Source organism: Amborella trichopoda, chromosome 2 (assembly GCF_054954075.1).
Source record: "Amborella trichopoda isolate Santa Cruz 75 chromosome 2, AtrichopodaSantaCruz75HAP2 v2.0, whole genome shotgun sequence".
Lineage (NCBI taxonomy): Eukaryota > Viridiplantae > Streptophyta > Magnoliopsida > Amborellales > Amborellaceae > Amborella > Amborella trichopoda.
The window spans coordinates 66,636,569-66,661,956 of record NC_142337.1 but is presented as its reverse complement, the minus strand read 5'-3'; the positions used below and the strand labels follow the sequence as shown (position 1 = coordinate 66,661,956).

Below are 25,388 nucleotides of genomic sequence, written 5' to 3'. Positions count from 1 at the left end.
GAAAACCTTATGATGGCTTGAAAATTCATGTTCAAATTTGTTTTATGAAATTTAAAATTTCAAAAATGGTACAGATCAAGCAAATATATAAACATTTGAAAATCATGAAAATTAGACGATCCAAATAACTTATCACAAGATATACTATTTTTAGGATTCAAAATTTTTATTTTATTTTATTTTTTATATCCCTACATCTCGAAGTTGAAATGATCAATTAGAAGTTTTTCCAACTTTGAAAAATTCTTGTCTGCTCGATTTTTAGGTTCACCTAAGTTTAATTTTGTTAGAAAGAAGGTGAATTTTGCAATCCTCTCATCTGAGCGCTTCAAATAAAATTTTTAAGAATGGAATTGTTAGACAAGTATTGGGCAAATGTGTCCATTATCTCAGCCATCCAAATCACTCCCATCTTCAATTTAGACTGTGTCCTTATAAGCTTTTATAGAATAGAAATTTTGTGTTCCCTTTGAAAAATCCATATGGATTTATAATTTGAAATAGTCAATCCTTGTGCACTCTCCATTTAGATCTTTGATTTTGCATGTGAAAACGTATTAAACCAATACAGATCTGATAATCGATGAAAAATTAGATCGAGCAATGACTCATCTAAAAATGAAGTTTAAAATGGTCTACTTTTGTGATTTGATTTTTTTTTTCTTCAAATTCATGGGCAGCGGTAGTGGTTGAGATTAGCGGATATAAAAAACTTTGGATTCAAGGAAAAAAATACAAAAAGACTATTTACTTTCAAGGGATTATATACTACAAAAAAGTTTATATAGAGCTGAGGCTCTAAAGAATCAAATTAGAGCTCACATCAAAAATTTCACTAGAAGATGATGTTTTGATGCCCAAATATCTTCAAATTGATTATCTCGAAATCAAGATGCATGAACATGAGAGAAAAAATAGATTTCAAGTTTTGGAAATAGTTGATCTTGTAACGTATTTTTTGACTGTCAAATTTCATGATTTTCAAGTTTTCATAGATATGCTCGACCTACACTATTTTTTAAGCTTTAAATTCTATAATTAAAGATGAAAGTATATTTTAAGGCTATCACAAAAATTTTTAATTTTGAAACCATATTTCTCGACATTATTTGAAAGTGCGTTTTATTTTGATTGTTTGGAGCTTCGGCTCTATACAAACCACACACCCTTATATACTATAAGGCTATTTATTTATGTTACAAGGAGGTCACAATTGTTTCTGATCATTAGATGTCAAATTTGATATTTTGAAGTGTGTTATAAAGTCTGAGATTTTTCTTTTTTTGAAGTATGAATCTAATCAATGAGTCACAACACCCAATAATAAATCTCATGGATGAGAATGATTGTGACGTCCTTATATTTAAGAAAAAGTATACGAAAAGATTAATTATTTTTAGAAATTATCTACAAAGAGACCATTTATCTTTTGTATAAAGAAGTTACAATCATTTTTATTCTTTAGATTTCAAAATGGGTGGTTGTAAAAGTGTCATTAATTAGACACAAAATTCTAAAAAAAAAAAAAAATCTTGAATCTCACGAATCACCCCAAGCCATCCAATTTAACATCAAATGAGTGGGAATAGTTGTGTACTCTCGTCTGGCAGATTTCAAATCATATTGGTTGTCAGTGTCTTATTGATTATATTTAAATTTCAAAATTTATTCTCAAACTTTATGACATGTTCCAAATCATAAAATTGGACGTCTAACGATTATTAGCGATTGCAACCTCCTCGTAACAAAAAAAAATAAATGGTCTCAAAAGTATATAACAGTTAGATTCAAAATCTATTTCTAAAATGAAAATCTGAAAGACTGCAATGGAAGAAAACCTTTTCGTTGTTCGAGTTAAGTTACCCAATAGAATGAGTGTCTGGTGCATTTAAGGCTTACAACGAAAAGTCATTATAAGGCCCCTGACATTAATTTTCTGTAATGAGTAATTTTTTGGGTGTATCATGTTCAAAATGTATCGATTATATGCGGACAACAATTTGGCAAAAAACATCAAAATGATCACAAAAGAAATGAACCAAAATTTCCTCGATTACATCGCTATAAGAGCTAATTGGAGGCAACGTAAGGGATAGTTATGTATTATGTTTAATTGATGAGGGCATTTCAGTCCGTGCAGCTTGTTGCCGTGGGGGCGGATCTCTCGAGCAAAGTGGTGGGCTTACCCAATGCATAAAAAGACAAAAAAAAAAAACACAACCCTCCACACTCTCTCTATAAATACTCTCTCTCTCTTTCTCTCTCTAGAAATATAATCTCTCTATACAAATATAATCTCTACATCATCTGTGTCGTGATAGTCGGCTTCATCAGCGGCCATGGCCTCTGCCTATTTGCAGGTTAGACCATTCAAGTTCGTTCCTTTGTCTCTGTGTGAGCCCTTCAAGAATTAGAGTTTATGTATTCTGTTATGGATCCAGTTTCATGCATTTTCACCTTCTCAAGGCGACTTTGATTCATGTGTATTTAGCCAAAAAAAGGATTTGATTTCTGTGCTTTATATCAATTTTGTGAGAGCTTGATGATGCCTTGGAACTTTACAATCAGCTTGATGATGCCTTGGAACATTACGGTCACTTGCCCCATTTTTATGGGTTTATTCTGGTCGTTTTCGATATTGTTTTGTTATAGTCATGGAAATTGGAGATGAACACTGAAAGAAAGATGCTCTGAGTTGCGTAGTTTTATGAGTTATTTACTGGTAAATTGTGTTATGCACACAATTGCATATTTCTGAAGCTTTAATGCCTCCGAGTGAGTGTACGCCTTTATTGTCTCTTTTGAGTGGTTTCCTTGTTGCTCTAAGAGTGATATTGAAGAAGAAGCATATTGTTATGGACATTGCGTATTTTCTTTTTTAGAAGCTTGGGTTAATTATTGGTTAATCTTGGGTTTTACTGGAAGTCAGGTTATGCATCTGTGAATTTTTTTTTCTTCATGATATGTGGAAATTGTTTGTTTTGTCTTGGGAATTGGACGATTTCTTTGTTTGAATTCTGAGAAAGGTAAAGTATATAGACAAGTTCCCAAATTTCACAAGAACTTGTTGGGTTCTGGATGAGAGAACATGAAAAAAAAAATAGAGGCAAAGAAACCGTGGAGAACTTGCGATATCTAAAACAGTAAATGTTTCTAATGAATTTTCTCAACTATTTTCTGTGAAAAAACATTTAAGTGTTGAAATCTGAAAGTTGGGACTCATATATAAAAAGAATGGAGCTAAAGTTCAGACCACTAAACATAAATTTTGAAATAAACCTCATATTCTTAGGCCACAGAGTTGATTGCATAATCATGAGGATTTGTTGGTCCTTGATGCTTCACAAAAGAAAGGTGGCAGTTTGGCAAATAGATATATGTGATGCCTACATAATCGTGATACAGAATCAGAGAGTATGCCTTAATAACAAGCTCCCCATGTGGGAGTACAATGCTCAAAGACAAATATAGGACTCAACTCAAGATCTCCCTTACTACCCCCAACATGTACACATTTCTTATCAATTTGAAGACTGCATTGAGTTGGCGCCTTGAATGATGACAAATGGAAAACCAAAGGTTTGTTTATATTGTATATGTTCCACAGGTGTGTATGTATTGATCTGTTTGTGTCAGGTTGTTCTTGTTTTACTTTCGATAGTGTAGAATAACTACTTTTTTGTGACTTCAGAAGATTGTTTCTTGCTTAGATTATAGCCACTATAGGTGTTGTTTTAGTTGGCTGTTGTGTTTGTCATTTATGGGGCTATTTGTTTAGCTTAACCTTTTTGTTATTCAAATGCATCTGGTATATGTCTTGTGCAGGGGTGCTTGCTGTCTAACATTTCTGGTGATCATAAAGTGAGCACCTTTATTCGAAATAATTTTTTGAACCCAAATAATCACTGTAGTCTATCTTTGAGGCATTTCAACACATTTTTACCATCCAATGCCACATGTGCAAAGCACGTATCCCGTGGAGGTCAGTCCCGTGCTGTTGCAACAGGGAAACGAGGCCTGGTGTGCAACAATGCCATGACACATGTAAGTTAATTTCTCTGTTATTTATACTAACTGATGCTTTTATTGATGTCAAATGAGCTTTTAGATTCATGAAAATTAGCAGAAGATAAACTTTTATGCAAATATGCGCATATAAATGTGCTTGTAAAGTTTATTTGGATGAGCGACGCAGAATTAACTTTACTTTGGCTACTGGATATGGTGCTTCAAATATTCCAGGACCAGGAACTGCAAGCGGATGTGACCACAAAATGCTTCTTTGATGTAGAAGTTGGGGGTGAGCCTGTGGGCAGGATTGTGTTGGGCCTTTTTGGTGATGTTGTGCCAGCCACTGTAGAGAACTTCAGGGCACTGTGCACAGGCATACTTCCTTATCCTAGATTTATTATTTGGTTTTTAGTTATGTTCTTGTATTACTAGAAGGTGGTTGCTGTTTATTATGCATGCGTAGTTTTCTTCATTAGTTGTTTTATGATTTCATTGTTATTATCAGGGGAGAAGGGATTTGGTTACAAAGGCTGCTCCTTCCATCGTATAATAAAGGATTTCATGGTTCAGAGTGGAGATTTTGATAAGGGAAATGTGCGTCTCCTTCATGTATCTTCTTCAAATGATGTTATATGACGCTGCTTATTTGTGTGACTGCAAAGGTTTTGAGGTTATAATCGTACTAATCAATATATGAGTGTAACTTTGATTTGTGGGACAACTCTTTGTTGCGCAATAGATAAAGTACACTTCTTCAATGTGCTTAAGGTGGTCCACAAATCCTACTTTTCAGAATCATTGAAGGCATTTTAAATTGAAATCTCTGCTGTGCCAGTTCATGGGGTGTTGCAGTAATTGCTTTTTTAAGAAGCAATTAAAATTTTCTAGTTGTAAAGTAAAAGAAAGAAGAAAAACATTATCGATGTTTTATCTGAGTCATCTGACCTTGATTTTCTGAACCTATCCGGTTATGGAATGGAACTCCAGAACATCCTCTGCTGTTAAAAGTTGGTGATTTTGCTACTCAAGACATTATGAGATTTCCATTGTTCTATGAAATATGTGGTCCAAATCAGTCAATAAAAACTTGCTTTGCGTTGAGGGACTCTGATCTACAGAGTCAACTTACTCTGCTATACAGAGTCAACTTAGTTTTGCACATGAACGATTTTTTTAATGGTAAGGCTCAGGTTTGGGCAGATGTTTTCAGTCAATAAGTTAAATATACCAGAGAGTGGGTACCAAAACAAGGGGATTCTACTTATAGTATGTTTCCCTCTATGGCTTTGGTCCCAATTCAAATCTGCTTCTAAAAGGTTGCCCTAGTTTTTTCCAAGTTCACTGTTTGACTCAGCAAGTTGATTAAGTTTTAATTATTTTCACTTCTTCTCTCTTAATTTCTAAACAATGAGATTGTTGTTTGGGTTACAGGGGACTGGAGGAAGGAGTATCTATGGTTCCAAATTTGAGGATGAGAACTTCATTTGTAAGTGTTAATTTACTTTTACAGGCTCCAACTTTTTGTCTGGCTAATCCACATGGACTGTAATGCAAGTTTCAAGGTTGTGAATTTCTATTCATATTATTATTTTGATCAACGGTGTCCACTCACTATTATTTATCTTCTACAGTTTGAATTTTAGAAAAGCACATGTTGCTTCAGGATTTACGAATAACTTGAAAAGAAAGAGTTATCACTGCTAGCCTAGAGTACTAGTTGTACTGTCCATTCTTTGTATGCGGTTAAAAAGGAATAACTTTCAGATTAAGCTTGCGTTCTGGTTTTCCCTGATTCATATTTTCTTTTTATGTCCTTTTAAGACCTCCTCAACCTAACAGCTGCTTTTATTTTTGGATATGTAGGCTGTTTTTTTTACTTCTATCAAATTGAAGGGCATCATATTTCTTCTTTGTTTGCAGTGAAACACATTGGACCTGGTGTATTGAGCATGGCAAATGCTGGTCCAAATACCAATGGTAGTCAGTTTTTCATATGCACTACCAAGGTTAAGATAGTCTTCCTTTTCCTACTCATGCAATTCTACAAACTTCCATTTGGTTCTTACTTTTTAGAAATTAAAAATGGAGCATATGACACCATTTATGTCTCACTTTTGTTGAAGACTTGCATCATTTTTGAAAAAATATGAAGTATAAGATATATTGGTGCAAGTACTTAGTTTTATTTTCACGAACCCATTGGTTAGATGTACCACCTGTTGCTGAGAGAGGACAACTGATCTGCGAAGAAAAGAATATACAAGGGAGTGACAGGGTTTTTCAGTCTTAATAGATTGATATGAGTTTTCATTGGAGAGTCCTATATGTTCTTTCTTTTACTTTTTTCTCGCTTATTCTATTTTAAAACAATGCAGACACCATGGTTGGATAAACGTCACGTTGTGTTTGGTCACGTGTTGGAGGGAATGGATGTTGTTCGAGCCCTTGAGTCCCAGGAAACAAGCAGATCAGATGTCCCGAAACTTCCTTGTAGAATTGTTAACTGTGGGGAGCTACCTCTAACCAGTTGAGGTGGCTTTGCCTTTGTTGTTCTTTAGAATTTCAATGAATGTGTAATTGATCTTTGGCATATTCTCATCTCATATTTCTCTTTTTGTACCCGAAACGGAAAATGACCTTTTGCTTCTTTGTGATGTGGCTTTTGGCCTTGACATAAGAGGCACAAAATTATGTTGCTTTCTTGTTTAAAATTATGCAACCATGTGAGGATCTTTGTTGATAGATATAAGAACAGCTTTATTTGGGTTCTATAATTGTCAGCATTGTTTGGCTTTGCTTTTCTTTTCCTCTCTTTAGGAGTAATTTACACTTTGATAAATTGGATTTTTTTAAGGTTTTTTAAAGTAAAAACTTTTTGATCAATTGGCTGATTTGAACATCATCTTATTGAAATTTTGAGTCAATAATTCTCTTTTTTATTTTGATTTTCATTTATGAGGTTGTATGGGCATATTAATAATAGTTTCTTTTTTTGTTCTTTTGAATTTTAAGGATAAGCCAAAAGTTAATTTCATTGGATTAAATATAGAAAAATTTATCAAAGGGTGCAGTTCGTATAGAGCCGAGGCTCTAAACAATCAAATTAGAGCCCATCTCAAATAGTGTCGAGAAATGTGGTTTCAATACTGGAAATATTTGATTAGCCTTAAAATATATTTTTATCTTTAATTATAAAATTGAAAGCTTCAAAAATAGTATAGATCGAGCAGATCCATGAAAACTTGAATAACTTAAAAATTGATGATTCAAAAATGCGTTACAAGATTATTATTTTCAAAATTTGAAATCCATTTTTTTCCTCAAGTATATGTATCTTGATGTCAAGATGATCAATTTGGAAATATTTGGGCATCAAAACAACCTCTTCTAGTGAAATTTTTTAGGTACGCTGTAATTTGATTGTTTAGAGCCTAGGCTCTATATAAACTTTTCCCTTGATCAAAATGCACTCAAGAATTGAAATATTAAACATCTTATTATTATTATTTTTGTTTTTTGATTTAATTCCAAAATGCCTATCAAAGGATACATGATCATGAGAAGAATTATTTATACTTTAGGCATGTTTTAATAAATGGATGAAATGCTTAAGGAAAAATTACAAAAAAAAATCCCATTTTACTATCAAAATTTAAAAGTACATTTTTATATTTTATATTTTATATTTTTTACTTAAGTCCCAATTTTGGAGAGAATATATTTTATTTTGATTTTTATTATTTTTGTACATCAGATTGCACTCAATTTGGGCATTCATACTTCTCACCTACACACACAAGGTCAAAAATATAGAAAAATGGAACTTTATGAGAAATACCATTTTATTATCAAAATTTTAAAGTAGATTCCTATATCTTACAATTTTTGCTGAAATCCTACTTTTTACAGTATATACTATATTTTAATTTTGTCTTTTAGTACAACATATTATACTCAAATTTTATTTACCCAAAAAAGAAAGATTATATTCAAATTTGGGGTATCTATATTTCTTACCATTACAAATACGTGTAAAAAAATTAAATAAATAAAAGAAATAAAAAAGATCAAATTATTCCTAAAACTTGTAATTGTATGAAGGCATTTTGATAATTTTATGTTATTGATTTTTTAAAAAATTTTCTAGGGACGCATATGGTATGAAATATGAATGCTCAAAATTTGAGCTTAATTTGATGTATAAAGAAATAAATTAAAATATAATACACACTCTAAAAAAAGTAGGCTTGCGGCATAGAATGTAAAATATATGGGACCATTTTTTAATAATTATTTTCAGTAAATTTCCGAATAATAAATGGTTGATATGGTTCGATAAATTTCCTCCACTAAAAAGCTAAAATCGACGTACTTAAAAGTGCAATAGCACGGGGTGGGAAAGCTAGGGATGCAAAGTCCGGACTCGAAATAGAGAAGTTTCCTTACAAAAAAGATTATTGTAAGAGACGACAAAAGTTATTTCATCTTTTGTTATCTCCTATGGGTTATCCTTGTTTTTTATTATCTCTTATAATTAAGTATTAAGAAAAGTACAAAAAAAGATATAAGTATTTTTTGGAAACGTATATAATGATACTATTTATCTTTCGTACAAGATGATCACAATTAGATACTAATTATCTTTAGTACAAGATGGTCACAATTAATTTTGACCATTGGATGTGTAATTAGAAAGCTGCATTTATTTTATTGACAAAGTTCAAGTTTCAAAGGAAATTTTTTCGAGCTTTGTGACACACCCAAGCTATTAGATTTCACATAAGATGATTGTACATAATTGTGACTACCTTGTATAAAAGGTTAATGGTCGGGTCATAGTCATTGTTGTACACAAGATTTCAAATCGAGTGGTTGTGAGTGTATCATTGATTAAGCTCAAAGTTTCAAAAAAAATTTCTTAAACTTCATGACACATATCGAGTACTCCAATTTAACATTTGATAGCTAGGAGAAACCATGACCTCTTTGTAAGAAAGATAAATGGTCCCATAGTATACAATATCATAACATTAAACTATAATTTGTTTTTTCAAAGGTTACTCACTATCACTTTTTTTCAAATACCCCCAAGTAAAAAAATGTAAATTTTTTGACAAAAGTACAAGTTTGTACATAAAAGTTAAATTTTTGTCGGACATTCATGTGGACTTAAATGGGCTGCCGGACCGCACTTTGGGCCTGTTGCCGGATTGTATAGGCCTATTGTTGGATCGTTCTTTGTCGGTGTCAGATTGCCACTTGCATTGCCGGACATTACACTGCCAGACCGCGTTTTCGTGAGAAAGAGGTGGCGTTTTCGTGAGAAAGAGGAGAGAGAGGCGTATGTAAAAGTAACGGAGGGTAGTTTAAATTTTTTTTAATTTAGATCGGAGGTAATCGCTAAGAAGGTATATTTTGAGAAGAAAAATTTGGTTGGGGTAAGTTGCATGGGAAGGAGTCTTAGAGGGTTATTTGTAATTTTCCCAAACATATTATTAGATTGTAAAGGACTCTTTGCAACTTAGGAATCCTTCAGTACACAATGTAGGAATTATGACGGAGAACACAATAAGCAAAAGGCACTAACTAAAACGAGGGAAAAATACTTTTGCACGGGAAAAGGAAATTGGAAAAGGAAATGGAAATCGAGGATAATAATGTTAATTAGGACGGACTAATGCCCACTGAACCAAACAAGAAATAAAATCAACATTTCAAATTTATACTAATCCAGTACATGAGATATGTTATAAGTGATTTTATGCATTATGTTTGATGCGGGGAGAGTGTTGCATATTTGAGATCCAAGTAGTACCTGCGTCAGATAGAGGAATCACTCAAACTCAAGATCTTGAGTTGCTTCCAACCATTTTGATGGGCACATGATCATGAGTCACAATCATTGATAAGATATTTTGGGTGTGTTTAGATAAATAGATGAAATCTAAAAGAAAAAATTACAAAAAATTCCATTTTATTATTAAAATTTAAAAATAAGCTCCGGTATTGTATATTTCTCAGCATCACAAACATGTGTAAAAAATAAAAATAAAAAATAATTCGACCAAATTGTTCCCAATAATTGTAAGGTGCAAGGTTATTTTATTGAATTATTTCTTTTTTGTTTTAGAGGCGTGCAAGGTAAAAAATATGAATGCCCAAAATTTTATCTTAATTGGATATATAAAAAATAAAATAAAATACAGTGCACATTCTAAAAAAGTGGAACGTAAGAATACAACATCAAATACAATGAACCATTTTTAAATGGGTGTAGTTTGTATAGACCCGAGGCTTTGAACAATCAAATTAGAGCCCACCTTCAAATAATGTGGAGAAATGCGGTTTCAATATTGGAAATCTTCATGATAGTATTAAATATATATATATATTCATCTTTAATTATAAAATTTAAAGATCCAGTAGATCCATGAAAACTTGAAAATTGACGTCTAAAAATGCATTATAATATGCACTATTTTCAAAACTTGAAATCCATTTTTCTTTTCATGTCCATGCATGTTGATGTCGAGATGATCAATTTGATTATATTTGGGCATTAAAACAACTTCTTCCTGTGAGATTTTTGAGGTGGGCTCTAATTTGATTGTTTGGAGCCTAGGGCGCAACCTGTAAATGCCTTTTATCGGTGAGGTTATTTTTCAAAAAAAATAGGGGTCCTAAAATAAATCTTACACTAGATTTTGGCCTAAGTAGTAAATGGACAGTATACTCCCTCGGAGTTGAAACACTTTGGGCATAAAAAATCCCAAAACGATTAACTGAAACCGCTGTTTCTAGCGGGAAATCTTTTGGGCATAAAAAGTCCCAAAAAGATTAACATTAAACCACAAACTACGGTGTCTAATGGGAAATCTTTTGGGCTTAAAAAATCCCAAAAAGATTAACACTAAACAAGGGTTTCTTTTTCAAAGACTATCCTTACTTAATATCTCTAAAACAGATAATCCTTACTTAATATTTCTAAAACATATTTTGGTTAAAAGAATCCTTGCAAATCAAGAATCATTTAATGCACCATGCAAGAATTATTTAGTACTTTCTTGAAAGAATACAATACACATGACAATAATTCTAATTGAATGAATCTTCTCCTCAAGATTTCTATTAGGAGTATATTTAGCCGCATCATATCTCTCGTCTCCCTCTCTCTCATTCAAGATCTCTCTCTGGTTTTTAACTTGTTCTCCCGTTTTTCGGTTTCTTCTGTCTTTCAAACAATGAAAAAGGCAAAGAGAAAGATCGTGGATGAAGTTTCAGCCATGGCAACGGGTAAAAGAAAGCCTATGAAGAAAGTTTCAGCCATGGCAAAGGGAAGGAGCAACTCAACCATGGCAGGAAGAACCTCCAGGGGCTCGACATCGGCTTCTTTCGCCCTTGTCTCGCTCTCTCATGGTTTCATTCCTCTCTCTTTCTCTCACCTGCAAAGAAACAGCAAATTACCCCAACAGAAGGCAATGACACCCTTTGAAGTAGGCCATATGAAGTTACATGGTGAGGAAACAAAAATTCAAAGGTCAGCAAGCAGCAATGGCCTGGTTTGTTTCACAAACACCAAAGCCATATTTGTTTTTAACCCCTCAACTCATGACTGTGTTACAATCCCCCCTCTCCCTTTGTTTGCAAATATACTTGCATTCTATTTTGACCCCAAGAACCAGAGTTACAAAATATTTATGACGACAAATACTCAGGATTTCTGGTGCAAGTTCGAGTTGGTAACAGGGAGTTGGAAGGGTGTAAGGCACCCTCCTCCTAGGACTTGGTTCCCTGCTTTTGTGAAAGGTGCATGGCTACTAACCATAGGAAGCACTGGTTATGGAATCTGCTTGAGCGATCGCTTTCACCTGTTCATTTTCGATATGGAGAGAGAGGAGTGGGAGAGTGTCGATCTGCCGTTAGAACTCCAACGGAAAGAACCATTATCGTTCAAATTGGTGGAATGGGGAGAGCGGGTGTGCCTGATTCATGGATTCGGAAGAAGCGAATTGGAAATATGGGGTTTGAGCCAAGAGAAAAGGTGGGAGAAATTGATCAAAATGAGCCTAGGAAAAGACTGCAAGTTCAATTTTCAGGAGTTGAGGCCCGCTGTCCATTGTTTGCAGATGGTTTTGCAAGGGAACTCTCTATTCATAGCTGATACCATTGGCAAAACAGAGGTGGAGATGTATGTGTTCAATGTCAAGAGGTGCAAGCTCAATGGCTGTCTCAAAAGGAATTGGGGTTCTCCAGGCCTCAATGTTTTACCTTTTACTCCTTCTCGCTTTCGATGTGCCTACAGTTCGTAGCATAGTTTCTTCTTTTGTATCTTACTTTCATTTAATTTAGATTCAAGTACTCAGATCTTTTGCATGTTACTTCCATTTAAGTGAAGAGAAACTTCAATATTTGGAGTTCTTCTTGTTTTATTTTGTGCTTTTTCCATCTATGGATTCTTTATGTAAATTTTAATGTTACTATGTAAATAATTCATAAGTGGTGTGCTTGCTATGCCTTGACTGATATGAGGTTTATGCTTCTGTAACCTAGCTCATTACTCGTGCATGTTTGTGTAGAATTATTGGTACAAGTGTTAACTTTGTTATGAAATTGTTCTTAATCTTGGATGCTGCATACTTGAATGGGTCAGGGTCAGGCTCAGGCTCAGGCTCAGGCTTAGGCTTTAATGTGTTCTCTCTCGTTCTCCCCCATGCCCATGCAAATTGTAGCAGGGTTTCGCCAGTGGTTTAAACAGTGGATGGCCTAGACCTTTTTCATATGTTGCAGTTCTAGTAGGGATGGGGTTAGATAGGCTCCTGCTTCCTTGCTAGAAACCAGAAACTATCCCTCTTGACTTGCAAATCAGTGTAGGAAAATTCGAATAGGAATGGACATGGGGTTCAAAGTAGTTCAACCAGCCTAATAGTAAGTCCGGGGCGGTCAAAAAAGTTTATTTAAAAAAATAATATAAAAAAAATCTAATAATATATGAAAATTATATTCAAAGCATGAGTACATCCAAATGAAGTTGAAAATTAATTAAAAAAAATGGATTTTAAAGAATCTAAGCTGTGTTTTTAGAATTTTTCAAAAAAGATAAAAAAAATGTAAAAATAAGTATTAATGGCTAAAACAATTTCCAATCTTGGCCAAAATAATGAAAATATTTAAAAATACATTACCAATGAAATTCCTTATTTTTTTAGAATTTTATGTATTTATTTTTGAATTTTTTTAAACTTACCCGATCGTTTCCTGATTTTGCTCAAATTGGGTCTAACAGGGTGGTTAGAATTTTAACCGCCCGATTTTTCCTCCATTGTTGCAAACTCATGGCTATTCCCGTAGCCGCAACTTGTGGGGTGATTCTAAGAAGGTTTCTCAATTGATTTTCTCATTTTCCAGTAGCATACCTGTGCACGCGAATTTACCTACTATTTTGATTTCATTTACCTCCATCAATGTTGTCAAATTCGCTTCGGCCGAAGCTTTCGGAATTTAGGTACAAACCGAAGCAAAGAGAAACTTGGTGTTGTCGCTTTAGTCAGATTCGGGTCGATTCGGCCAGATTTGGGTTTGCTTCAGCCGCTTTGGTCACAAAAAAAATACCTACATAAAAATAATTTTTAAATTTTCTATTATTTTTATATAATTTATATCTAATTTATTTATATTAAATTAAAAAAAATCTGAAATCTTCTCTTGAATTGGCTGAAAAAGACTCCGAAACGAATCCGGCAACATTGCCCTCAGCCATTGCTATCATGGCCATCACAGGAGGCACCCTCGATATCCGTTTCAATTTTATAATAAGACCCAGGTTGTGCCCCATATTCATTCGACGTTATTTTCTTCAGCCACATGAAATGTGCATTTGAATTCCTTTTTTTGTTTTAACGGTTGCTCGCTAGTTCAAGAGGTTGCATCCAAAACATTTGAGGTCCTAAGCACTCGTAGCTTGAGCTTTACCCGAGGGATCAAATAGAAAGTATACTTCCAGAGCAAGCAGCATGGATTTTTATTAAGAGAAATTCAGTCTTTTGGCTAAGTAAGGTATTGGTTGTTTATAAAAAGATCATTAATCTTTTATACATGGATGTCATAATCATTTTTATCCTTTAAATTTTTAAATGGGTGGTTTTAAGAGTGGCATTGAATAGACATAGTTTTTAAAATTTTTTTTCAGACTTCATGACTCACCCCAAAGCTGTCCAATTTGACATTTAATGATAAAAAATGATTGTGACTTTCATGTATAAAAGATAAAAAAAAAAGTTTATATAAGGTTGCAACCTTAAAATGTAGAATTAAAGATGCGACTCAAAAATTCATCTGAATTTCCTTCTAAGCGATTATCCCGACATTAAGATGTATGAATATGAAAAAAAAAAAAAGATTTTGGATCCCAAAAATAATGCATCTTGCAACACATTATCCAGACCGTCCATTTTGATCTTAATTATTTTTAGATTTTAAAATTTTGTAATTAGATATTAAAATAGATTTTCAAATAATCTTAAGAAGTTTTATTTATAAAATAAAAAAGTGCGCCTTACTTTGATTGTTTTAAGGTTGCAACCTTATAAAAACCGCACCCAAAGATAAATATTCCCTTTGTAAACAATCTATAATCCCTTTGTAAACAATCCCATTAGATATACTATAGGTAAATGGACCGTATAAAATATTTTGGCTAAAATATACATTTTATAAAATATTTGCTGGTGTTATGTTGGCAATAAAAGATTTTCTCCAATCCATATCCCCCGGAACTTTTCTTTTCTGAGAAGTGCCCAAGAAGTTTACTTAAGAAATTCACCTAGCCCCATAATCTAAGCAATGATATGAGAATAGTAAATAATGTCATTCAAAAGATTTTACATTCTAATAAATGCACTCTCTATGCAGCTAAAAATAACATTTAAAATTGAGTCTTATCCAAAACTAAAGAATTCCTTATGCAAAATTGAGTCTTATGCAACTTCTTTTCAAAGCCCTGTCTCACTCCTCTCTCTCATCCCTATAAGAAACTCATATCTCACTCCTCTCTCTAGATTTGCTATTTCCACAATGGGGTTTTTAGAAATTAGTTATATAATTTATTATTTATTTGTTTTTTCATATTTTGTAATGAACTTAAATTTGAGGAATATTAATTAGATTTTAAAAAGATAAGTAACCAATACGATTCCTAAAAGAAAATATGAGGTGTTATATTTATTTTTAGGGAAGTTATCATTTTAGTCCCCCTTTAAATCGAAATTTCAAGTGAAAACTTCCAAGTGTCTTTGACCCCCTTCTATTAGCTTCATTCCCTTTCCCATGTATTTTTGCCTAGTAACTCAACAATATCCCAATAGAAATATCAAAATGACATCCTAACTAGAACTCGTTGTTTCTGAAGCCCATTGGTCTCTTAAACTTGATGTAAAACAAATATTCTATTTTGAAATTTCTCTCCAAGAAATCAAGAAATCAAGAAAAAAAATAAAATAGAGGGCAGGAAAAACCGGGGAGTGAGATAAAAAAGAAGAATCAATAAACTGAAGGGGAGGATGGAGAGATCGAGGGTGAAAACGAAGATAAAAGAGAATTAGATGCCCCTCAATTTTTGAGGGCTTGATCGAAGTATTTTACGGCTTAAAATCATTTTTTTTTTTTTTTTGAGAAAATAGCATCTAACCCTCTCCCTGAAATTTTTATTCTTATTAACCTCTTTGGGTTCACCAAAATCCCTTGTCCCCTCAAGTTTTAAATTTTGAGACCATTAGCCCTTTAATTATGTTTTTCTTTGTTCTTTTTACAAAATTGGTCCCTTTGTTTTACAAAATGCCAAACCATTACATTAGTCATCCATATTTTTTTTTGTAACTTGATATACAAATTTTAATGATGATAATAATTTATAATTATTATAATTAATTAATAATTATAATAATAACAATAATAACAACAATAATATATTAATTGTTAAATATTTCATCTCTTATAGGTATTTTGATAAAGTTTTTAATATATAAATAAATAAATAATAACCATTAACAATAGTAACAAATATCTTGATTAATCATTTTCAAGATCGACGATATAGATATAATTGTCAAATAAGTCATAATGTTAAAGAAAAATTCATTTCTTTTCATGTCTAAATTTGTAGAGTGAGATCCATGGGGGTAAAATTGGTTTTAGGCATTGGAAGAGAAAGGAAAAGGAACATTTTGTAAAATAAAAAGATCAAATTTGTTAAAACACAAAGAAAAACACAATTAGAGAGTTAACCGTTCCAAAATTTTAAATTTAAAGGGTACAAGGGATTTTGGTGAACCCAAAGAGCAAATAAGATCGGAAGTTTCAAGGAGGGGGTAAAAGCCATTTCCCTCCTTTTATTTATTTATTTATTTATTTTTTTAACAATCATCTAGTGATAACTCTTTAGTGGATTCCAAATTTTCATATCAAGAAACCAACTCCTATTCCATTAGGAGACCTTAGAAATAAAAGGTTAAAGAATTCATGTACCAACTCCTATTCCATTAGGAGACCTTAGAAATAAAAGGTTAAAGAATTCATGTAGTGTCTGAGGGCTAGATGACTCCACCATGGCAAATGGAATTATAAACTTAAAATTTGAGCTAATTTTAGTAAAAGAAAAATGAACAATACCTTCTAACTCGGTTGGATACCAAGCCAAAACCAAGTCACCATTAAATAAGACCAGGGAAATGAGTTCTCCCCTCCATATGAACTTATTTTAGAATGTTTGGTTGAAAGCTTCATTTCTCTCTCTCCACACGCTTTATACAGACAACCTTAGTTTTCAAGTCATTAAATTAATCAATTGTAACAAATTCCAATAGATATCCATCCAATTACATCTTACAGCCTGCGCCTGCGAGAGAGAGAGTTGGTTTCGGGAAACAGAGGCTACCACACCATCAAGAAGAGCTCATACATAACATTTGTCATAAATGACTCAGCACAGTTTTAAAACTTCTGAAGATATCGGCTTCATAATACAGACCAAGCACAAAGCGCGATTCGAGTCGATGGCATCTCCATATGTTGATTATGCTTTGAGAGCTCATATATGATATCTTAATAAGCAGTAAAAAAAAGCAGATATATATCTTTTCTGACGATTAAAACGGGTAATATATCAATTCAAGAATTCATATAGATAATTCCCAGAACAAGTAAGAAAATAATTCTACAATAAATAGCTCAATGATCCTTGCAATGAAATCTCAGCCTGCTAATATCAAATCGGCATAAAAGAAAACCATTCAAAGAAACAAAACTGGTGCTGCCGACTAAAAAAAAAAAAAAACCAATTGATCACAACCAAATTACAACAAAACAAAACTGAAGTAAATATCCAAATGAAACTTTTCTTCTTACAATCTATAATGCAGCCCAAAAACAAACCTGCAATCTATATGCCTTGGAGCTCTGGCCACACAGGATAAAGTCGCTTGTACAAGCTCATGCAAACAGTATCATGCTGTTGAACCACCCCATCAAAAATGCACTTCATAGCCCCATGAGTACCAACTGGCTCCTTTACTCGGCCCCTTCGCCCACACTTAGTCCACACATCTACTGGCTTAAACCATCTAACATCCTCTGGATTATGAAACATAAACCTCACTATTGCCTTAGATTTTGAAACTCTTTGTGGATAACCAGTCAAAATTATCTTTTTCAATAAGATCCGATCTGGATCAATACTTCTCAATGAACCAATGGCAGCAACTGAAGGCCCAAAAGAAGCCTCCCCTTTCCTCTCTTTCAAAGCAATAAGAGGCAAAGGAGGAAATGAAATTGGGGCATAAATCGAGGCCACAGAAAATTGACCAGGATGCAAGAACCTCTCCATTTTGTGCTTATCTGAGTTTAAATTATCGGATGAGAATATAGGCCTAGCACTGAATTGGCGAAACCCAACATGAAAGGTTAGGGCTTCCTTGGATTTGATAGGATTGTCATATGAGGCGTGTTTCTTAATGCTGAGGTGCAAAACTGACATTTTCGACTCGTGTTGGAAAAGCCCAGATGAAACAATTGGCCTTGTTTTTGACATGGTTTGAAGATCACAGGCAACAACAACAGGCACTTGCTTGATATGAAGTGTCACATATGAACCTACAGGCACACACTCATCTGAGGCCCCTTCATCCATTTCTTTGGCCTTCCTAAAAACCTGTTTTTGGGTTTTCAAGAAATTACTGAAGGTGAATATTCTGGAATATTCTACTGGTAAAGATTCTTTGGGGTCCCATGAAGAGGTTCTAAAAGACTTGAGGCCTCTGTACTTTGCAAAACGCTTACGAGCTTCAATATCGACTGGCGTGTCCACTTCATCAGGAAATTGTTCATCATCTGCATGAGCTTCTTTCAATCTTTTCATCTCAGCTTCAATATCCTCCTTTGTTAGATTCTCATCTTCAGTCATAGTTGTACCCACCTCTGTTTCTTCATCGAAACCTCTCATGCTAAATGAACCATATATGTGGTCTTCATCAGGGGCTAATCGATCAAAGTGGTCACCTCCTCCTTCATTATCTGCCTCATCCAATACCATGTGATTATTCTCTTCTTCTTCACTTTCAACAGAGTTGTCATCATCTATTTCATCAGCCACAATCCAAGCAGCCTGGTAATCAGAAGTGCCTTTAGGAAGAAAAGTCTTCTTTCTCACCATTCTTTCTCTCTTCTCATCAGCCACAGCTAGGTCTTCTTCTGTTGGCCAAGTCTGCTCTCCAGCAAGAGGGTCTGGTATGTTTTCAACAAGCAAGGGCTCTTGCTTTGAAGCATCAGGAAATAGGGAAAGAACAACCTTTGGACCAGACGAATTGTCTAAATCCATGGAATTTGCGTGATATTTATACTCACTCTGACTAAAAGGATCCTTGACAACATCAATTTGAGATAACTGAAAATCCCCAGCTCCTGAAACATGAACCAACTGGTTCACAGAGAGATTGTGAGCACGTACATAGCCTGAGAGATGGAGAGTGGCCTTCCCTGGCGAAGAATCATCAGCAATGAACTCAACTTCATGAGCCATAACATAGGGTCGCATGCTTCGCCAATGAGGCGTGGTGAGACGTTGGTCCTTCAAAAGCCATAAGAATTTACGCAGCTCCTCCTTTGAATCAGCTGGAAAGAACTTGCAATCCTCAGGGAATTGAGAAGAAAGACTAGATGTGCATGTCTTCTTCGTTTCGCTTCTTTTTTTTTGATCGGTAGGTAGGTCAAGAATCAAAACAGCTGAACTGGGTAAGCCTAGTGCTCTGAAGATAGTGAGGCATTGACTCCCAAAAGAATCAATGTAACTATTAGAATTAGATCTACCTTCAGAGGAAGAGCTCGCTGATGCCACAAAAGCAATCAGATCAGCAACCTTAGCCATTTCAATGCAAGACGTGAGATCTCCATGAGGAGCTTCCATAATTGTGGCTCGAAACTTGAATGTGGGCGAAGAGATGGTCATGGCTCCCACTCTGTTATCAAACTCCAAAGCACCATTTTCCTCATATTCAGACGATAGCAATGTCAGGAGACCATCTGAAAGAGATTTAACGTCCACAGATGAAGAAAGGCCAAACAGGACAATGACACGAGGAGGGCTTGCGAATCCAGTAGAGGCCCTCTTTTCCTTCAAAATGGCAGCCCGTTTTTTATCACGCAACATTTTGTTTCGTTGAATACGAGTAGCACGAGCACCCTTCAAGACATTCTGTTGGTTGGTTTTGGAAATTCCCCTCCTATCCAGGCCAGAAGTTTTGTGAACTTGTCGAGATGATTTAGAGGCAAACCGGCTCTTGTGAGCCTTATTGATCTGAGCACGAGAAGCCCCCATAATAACTTATTCTATGTGTACCAAGACTGATATCAACACCTGTGATACAACGCAAGGAAGAAATCTTAATGTCAAGATTGTTGAAAAATAGGCATTTAATGCATACGATTGCGACATTTTAACATAATTATGAGACAAATAAATAGTGACTTGTTCAATGCAGCTCGAAAAAAATAGTACAAAAAGTTAACTGGTTAACTTTAGAAAGAGTATGTTAAAAACAAGGTTTCAGTTTTTCCAGATTCTTTAACTCACACACACAAGAGGATAATATACAAACACTAAGATCGTTTTTCAGCTACACTTGAATACCGAGGGTGAAAGTATGCACGAGCAAAAGTATGCAAAAAGCTTTGTATATAAAGAGATAGTTTATAAGGGAAAGCTTTCTATGTTCCCCCTACAACATAGAAGTTCTATCATCCCCCTTAACCAACCGTCCATTTTTTAATGGAGGGTTAAGATTTCTCCAATCACAATGTCACGTCTCTGCACTATTTTATTTTTAATTTTTTTTCTATAAACTATTTTGACTCCAAATTTTGGATGTCCATTCCTCTATTAAACTCGCACTAACGAAAAATATAAAAAAATATTTTCAATAAAATAAAATGACCAAAATACCCCTGAAATTTTCAAGGGGTATTTTGGTCATTATTTTTTATCGAAAAATTATTGTTAATATTTTTTATAGGTGCACCCCAATGAGAAGATGGCACGTACCAAATTTCATATTCAGAAAATTTGTATTAAAAAAACTAAAAATAAAATACTTTGAGACGTCAGATCTAAGATCAAATGCTGAGTGGCTCTACTGATAAAAAATGGACGGCTGGATGGTAGGGGGAGGATAGAACTTCTATGTTGTAGGGGGAACATAGAAAGCTTCCTCAATTTATAAATGGGGATAGTCAATATAAATGGTGATATAACATATGTAAGACGCTTTTTTTCTTGTGAGCAATGTTCAAAAAGGAGTAGGCAGGCGACTGGGTGCTCGCCTAGAAACAAGGACGGGTGGACTTTAATTAAGATAAAAGTTATATTATAATTATTATTTATTAATTAATATCCATAAGATTTGGTTTTGGATATCAAATATTCACAAAATATAAATTTCATCCAAAGTTTATAAGTATTCACAAAATATAAGTCCAAATCGGTAAATGTTCCATTGGTAAATGTTCCATCTACAAATATGTTCAAAAATAAAAAAGTAAAACAAAACCAATAGGATATCAAAACATCACACATAGTACAAAATAAGAACCAATTATTCTTTTAATAAAAGAATTCGATATAGGACCAATCGCATCATCCAAACAAATTTACTAATCAATTAATCACAAAAAAAATCAATCTTTCAACTACAAAAAGGTAAATATATCATAAAAGGAAAAAAAAAAGTTAAAAAAAGCAAAATCAAATGATTCAAAATATAATACGTTATAGCAAACAAGCTCAAAATCCTTATTCAAATATCATAATGCTCTAAAATATCAAAATGAAAACGATGTCGGCCCAAACTTCGTCTATTCAATCACCAAAAGTCCTCAAAATTGACTATTAGAAGCTCCAAAAACACCCACGAACTATTGTCTTTGTTTCAGGAAGAAATCGAAAATTTACCGATCTTTCGATAAATCACAAAATAGAGGTTTTTGGGGAGTTTTCTCTCTAGATGGCAAGGATTTGGTTTTAGGGGTTTAGAATATCCCCCAAAACCCTTTTCTCCCCTTTTTAGGGGGAAAAAAGACTAATTTTGACCCTAGCTGAGGGCATTTTTCCGCCCTAGGCAGCATGCCTTGAGGTGACACCTAGGTGGCCACCTAGACTGTAGTGCCTAGGCGGTGCCTTGCCTGCCTAAGTGGGTGCCCAGACGCAGGCCACCTAGGTGCTCTGCCTAACGAGCGCCTAGGCATTTTAGCAATTTGGCTGCCTAGGCGACCACCTACGCGGCTGGGCGGCCAAATTTTTGAACATTGCCTGTGAGTGAGCATAAAGGTCGTTAGATTTAAGGAGTCCTTTCTTCCTAAGTCCTGCTTGTTATAGTTAGATGTTCAGAAAATTTCATGGGCACATGGAAATATTTTATCAAACATAAGTTTATTGGAAGCCAAAACATAATCAACAGACTGCTAAAATAATACAAAGGATCAAGGAAAATAGGTATGCTTGTCCATCTTGACATGCATCCTGAGCAACGCAAATGAACCATTAGCAAACCCAATCGTTTCCTTCAATGGCATAAGCCTGCCTAGAAGTTGCTGATTTTCAAAACCAGAAAAGATAATATTCATGATAAAAAATAGAAGGTAAAAAACCATCAATTTTGATAACAAGACGAACAATTAAGAGACTGCAGCCCATTTATGAATGAGCCAACCATCAAAGCAAATTACCAGGTTGATAGTCAATAAGGATTCGTGAAAAATTATACAGGAACAGTGGTTCACATGCTTCCTTGGATAAACACCAATACCACAAAAACCACTAAGCATCTGAAATAAACAGAAACGAAGATAACCTCACATCTGGAAAGCCACATAAGAAGGACCAAGCAGGCTTGATATTCCCTACACACCAAACTAAATATATATTGGCATTTAAATCACGTGAAATAACTTGAATTAAAAACTAAATGTACTATTCTCTTTGCGATAGATACTTATATTCCTAAGAAAGAGAAATTTTTAACAATAAAGATTTGGGCAACATGCATAAATAGACACACTAAGATGAACACACTGAAACTCTCACTTTTTTCTTGGAAAAAATTCATTCAATCCAATACATATAAAGATATATAGATTACAAGAGTGGGGTCATTCACACTGCAACTCTCATCTTACCCATGATTGTGTAAGCTTACAAACAGGAAGGAGAAAGCAATTAACAATCATCACAATAAGATGAACTCATCTATAAATACAAAAGAAGAAGAAAAAAATACTGAACAAAAGCATGAGTATGTAATGAACTAAATGACGAAACAAATTCTCCCAATCAAGTCTTATAAGCCACCACAAGTTTCTGAAAATAGAAAATGTTGAGTAAATTCCTCTAGATATTCATATCAGTGAAGAAATAAATAGTGCATATTTTAAGAAGAACACTGCTATGTACAAACCCAGGACTATAAATTTGTAGAGAGAGAGAAAAGCCATAAGCAACTCTAAATAGGATAGCATATATATAATAAATGAAGAAAGAATGTTATAAGAGAAAATGGCTTTCAATCAAAAAGTGTATACACAACATCCCTTTGATAAGAAACCACACACACACACAACCCAATGGTACAAAAGCTCAAACAGAATGGGAATGCCTTTTGGAGTTCATGAACATACAACCACCCAATGCCCTCGGTCTCTTGCTATCTTTTTCCCTAAAAATTCTAAGATTACATAGGTAATAAAGTCCAGCACCCAATGCTCTCTCTCTCTCTCTCTCAAAACACCCCAAGAACACCTTGTTATCACAAAATAATGGTGGGCTACTCTCTCTCTCTCTTATCACAAATAAGGTGGGCTACTAATGAATTGAACAAAATAAGGATTTGAGCCTTCTGGCATTGGAGAAGATTGTGCTATTGGCATATCATAATCATCAGGAACTGATTGTCTACTTACATTTCTACATATATAAACATAAAAGAGTGGAAATTCACCATACATTAGCGATGTGGATTCATGGTAACAGAACTGGCATCCATGAACTTGAACTTTTTTCAAAGAAAAAAGAAATCACCCAGAGATTGGAATGCCTATGCTTAGAAACTCCTTGAACTCACTGTGTGCTTTCTTTAAACATGTGACCCCACTATATGCTTGTTTCTTTGTTTTTCCTTTCATTTAATTTAGTAATTGGATTCAATCTAAAGATTAAGAGGAAGTTTGAGTACCTAGAAATACATTGTGCGGCGAAATTCATTGCTAGTGAACTAAAGAGAAAAGCATTCAAAACGTAGCTTCAAAATTCATAGGAAGTTTACTCAGGAAGCATTTGAGAAGAATATTTTCAAGTTTTAGTATATAATGGTGGCTTCATTTCTCAATACCCTTGTAGTTAAAGGGCTCAAGCATGGCTCACTAATGATAACAAAGCTTTCAATCAATGATATTTTACAGAATGTTTTTTTTTCTTCACAGATATTTTACAGAATGTTAAGAGTTCCAAACTGTAAACCACCCAGATTGCAACCCCCACTTTACTTGTGACAGTTTATTACTTTCTCAATGTCCCTGCTTACCAAATACTTACTAAAATCTAAACTGATGAAAGATATTTATGCAAAATAGTACCCATCCATTATCTTAATTTTGAAATGACTTGGAGGCTTCATTTGATAGTTTTGAAAGTCAATCCGACTCAGCTCTTTCTAGTTTCAGGATAAAATTGAAAAAAGAAAAATTCAAGGAACTGTAAAAAACACAAAATGCCATCTATACAACATCAAAAAACCAAAAAGAAATAATAATAATAATAACAAATAAAACCAGAAAAATACAACAAAGAAAAACCCATACCCATAATTTTTCTGTAGTACAAATTGTGCTTCTATACTCAATAAAATAAGCTAAAAAAAAAAAAGAAAAAAAATCAGCACCATCTAGAGGGAAAAACCAGGAAAAACACAAGAATAAAATCAATACCATTGTTGAAGAAGATGAGGTATTTTGTATAAGGGTTCGTATGAGGTAAACCCTACCTTGTATGGTGAAGAATCTAATAAAAGAACACCAGCCAAAAACAAAAGGCGTACCTTGTTGAAGAAGATGAAAACTTGATCCTCGCTTGTGGGTCTGTGAGAGACGACACAGAGGATTGAGAGAGAGCGGCGAGGGACGCTGCGCGACGGAGAAAGCAGGGCTTTTGTGAAGGTAGGGCTTTGAGGCTGCAGTTTTTTTTTTTTTTTTTTAAACAATTGTTTCATGCGGGGCTGGACCGCATTTCTACAATAAGGTATAAAACTATAAAGCATCCCTCTAAAAATAATTGTAACTACCCGTTCAAATGTTTTTTTAGCATAATTATTATTTATAGTTTTAAAAATTTATTTATTTTTTTATATTCATGATCTCATGTTAAAGATTATATATTATCTTTAAATTAAGATCAAATTATATTTTAAAAATATATTTATTACCAAGTCCGTATTTCTACAATATGCGGGCTGGCCGCATGTTAACTACATCCTTTTTTTGTTTTTTTTTGTTATTTTTTGTGGTTTCATCATCATGGGGTTCCGGTTAATTGGATTGAAATTTTTTGATATCAAAATTACGTTTATCATAAAATTAGAGGTGCAGCACATTTAGATAATTTAAGGTTACAACTTTATGCAAATCACTTCTTCTTCTTTTTTAATTTGAATTTTTGCAAACCATTTAAAACCTAATAGATGATTTCTTTTGGAATTTTTTTTTTTAATTTTGAGCTTTTTAATACTTAAATCCCATTCTTTACAAACTAGACGATTTGTGTTCAATCTTGAGACATCAAGTGCATAAAG

General features: G+C 33.9%; 2 protein-coding genes across 6 annotated transcripts; one reads left to right on the top strand and one right to left on the bottom strand.

The window, feature by feature from the left end:
- The first annotated feature begins 2,266 nt into the window (after positions 1–2,266).
- Positions 2,267–6,780, top strand: LOC18430198 (uncharacterized). Its single transcript, XM_006840357.4, has 7 exons — positions 2,267–2,360; positions 3,826–4,044; positions 4,243–4,384; positions 4,517–4,605; positions 5,443–5,497; positions 5,932–6,017; positions 6,387–6,780. The coding sequence occupies exons 1-7, from the start codon at positions 2,340–2,342 to the stop codon at positions 6,540–6,542; spliced, it is 768 nt and encodes a 255-aa protein (XP_006840420.1). The 5' UTR covers positions 2,267–2,339; the 3' UTR covers positions 6,543–6,780.
- Positions 6,781–17,139: 10,359 nt separating this feature from the next.
- On the bottom strand, positions 17,140–24,836 carry LOC18430200 (pre-rRNA-processing TSR1-like protein). Of its 5 annotated transcripts, none has more exons than XM_011623582.3 (3): positions 24,639–24,822; positions 22,401–22,449; positions 17,140–19,912 (listed from the first exon to the last, which is right to left on the bottom strand). In XM_011623582.3, exon 3 carries the CDS (start codon positions 19,871–19,873, stop codon positions 17,444–17,446), a length of 2,430 nt encoding a protein of 809 aa, XP_011621884.1. In that variant the 5' UTR covers positions 19,874–19,912; positions 22,401–22,449; positions 24,639–24,822; the 3' UTR covers positions 17,140–17,443. The 5 variants fall into 5 exon arrangements, with proteins under 5 accessions (XP_011621884.1, XP_088715740.1, XP_020520590.1 ...); XM_088859614.1 differs by having other exon boundaries at positions 22,276–22,449; positions 24,639–24,817; XM_020664931.2 differs by having other exon boundaries at positions 22,401–22,461; positions 24,639–24,815.
- Positions 24,837–25,388: the final 552 nt, after the last annotated feature.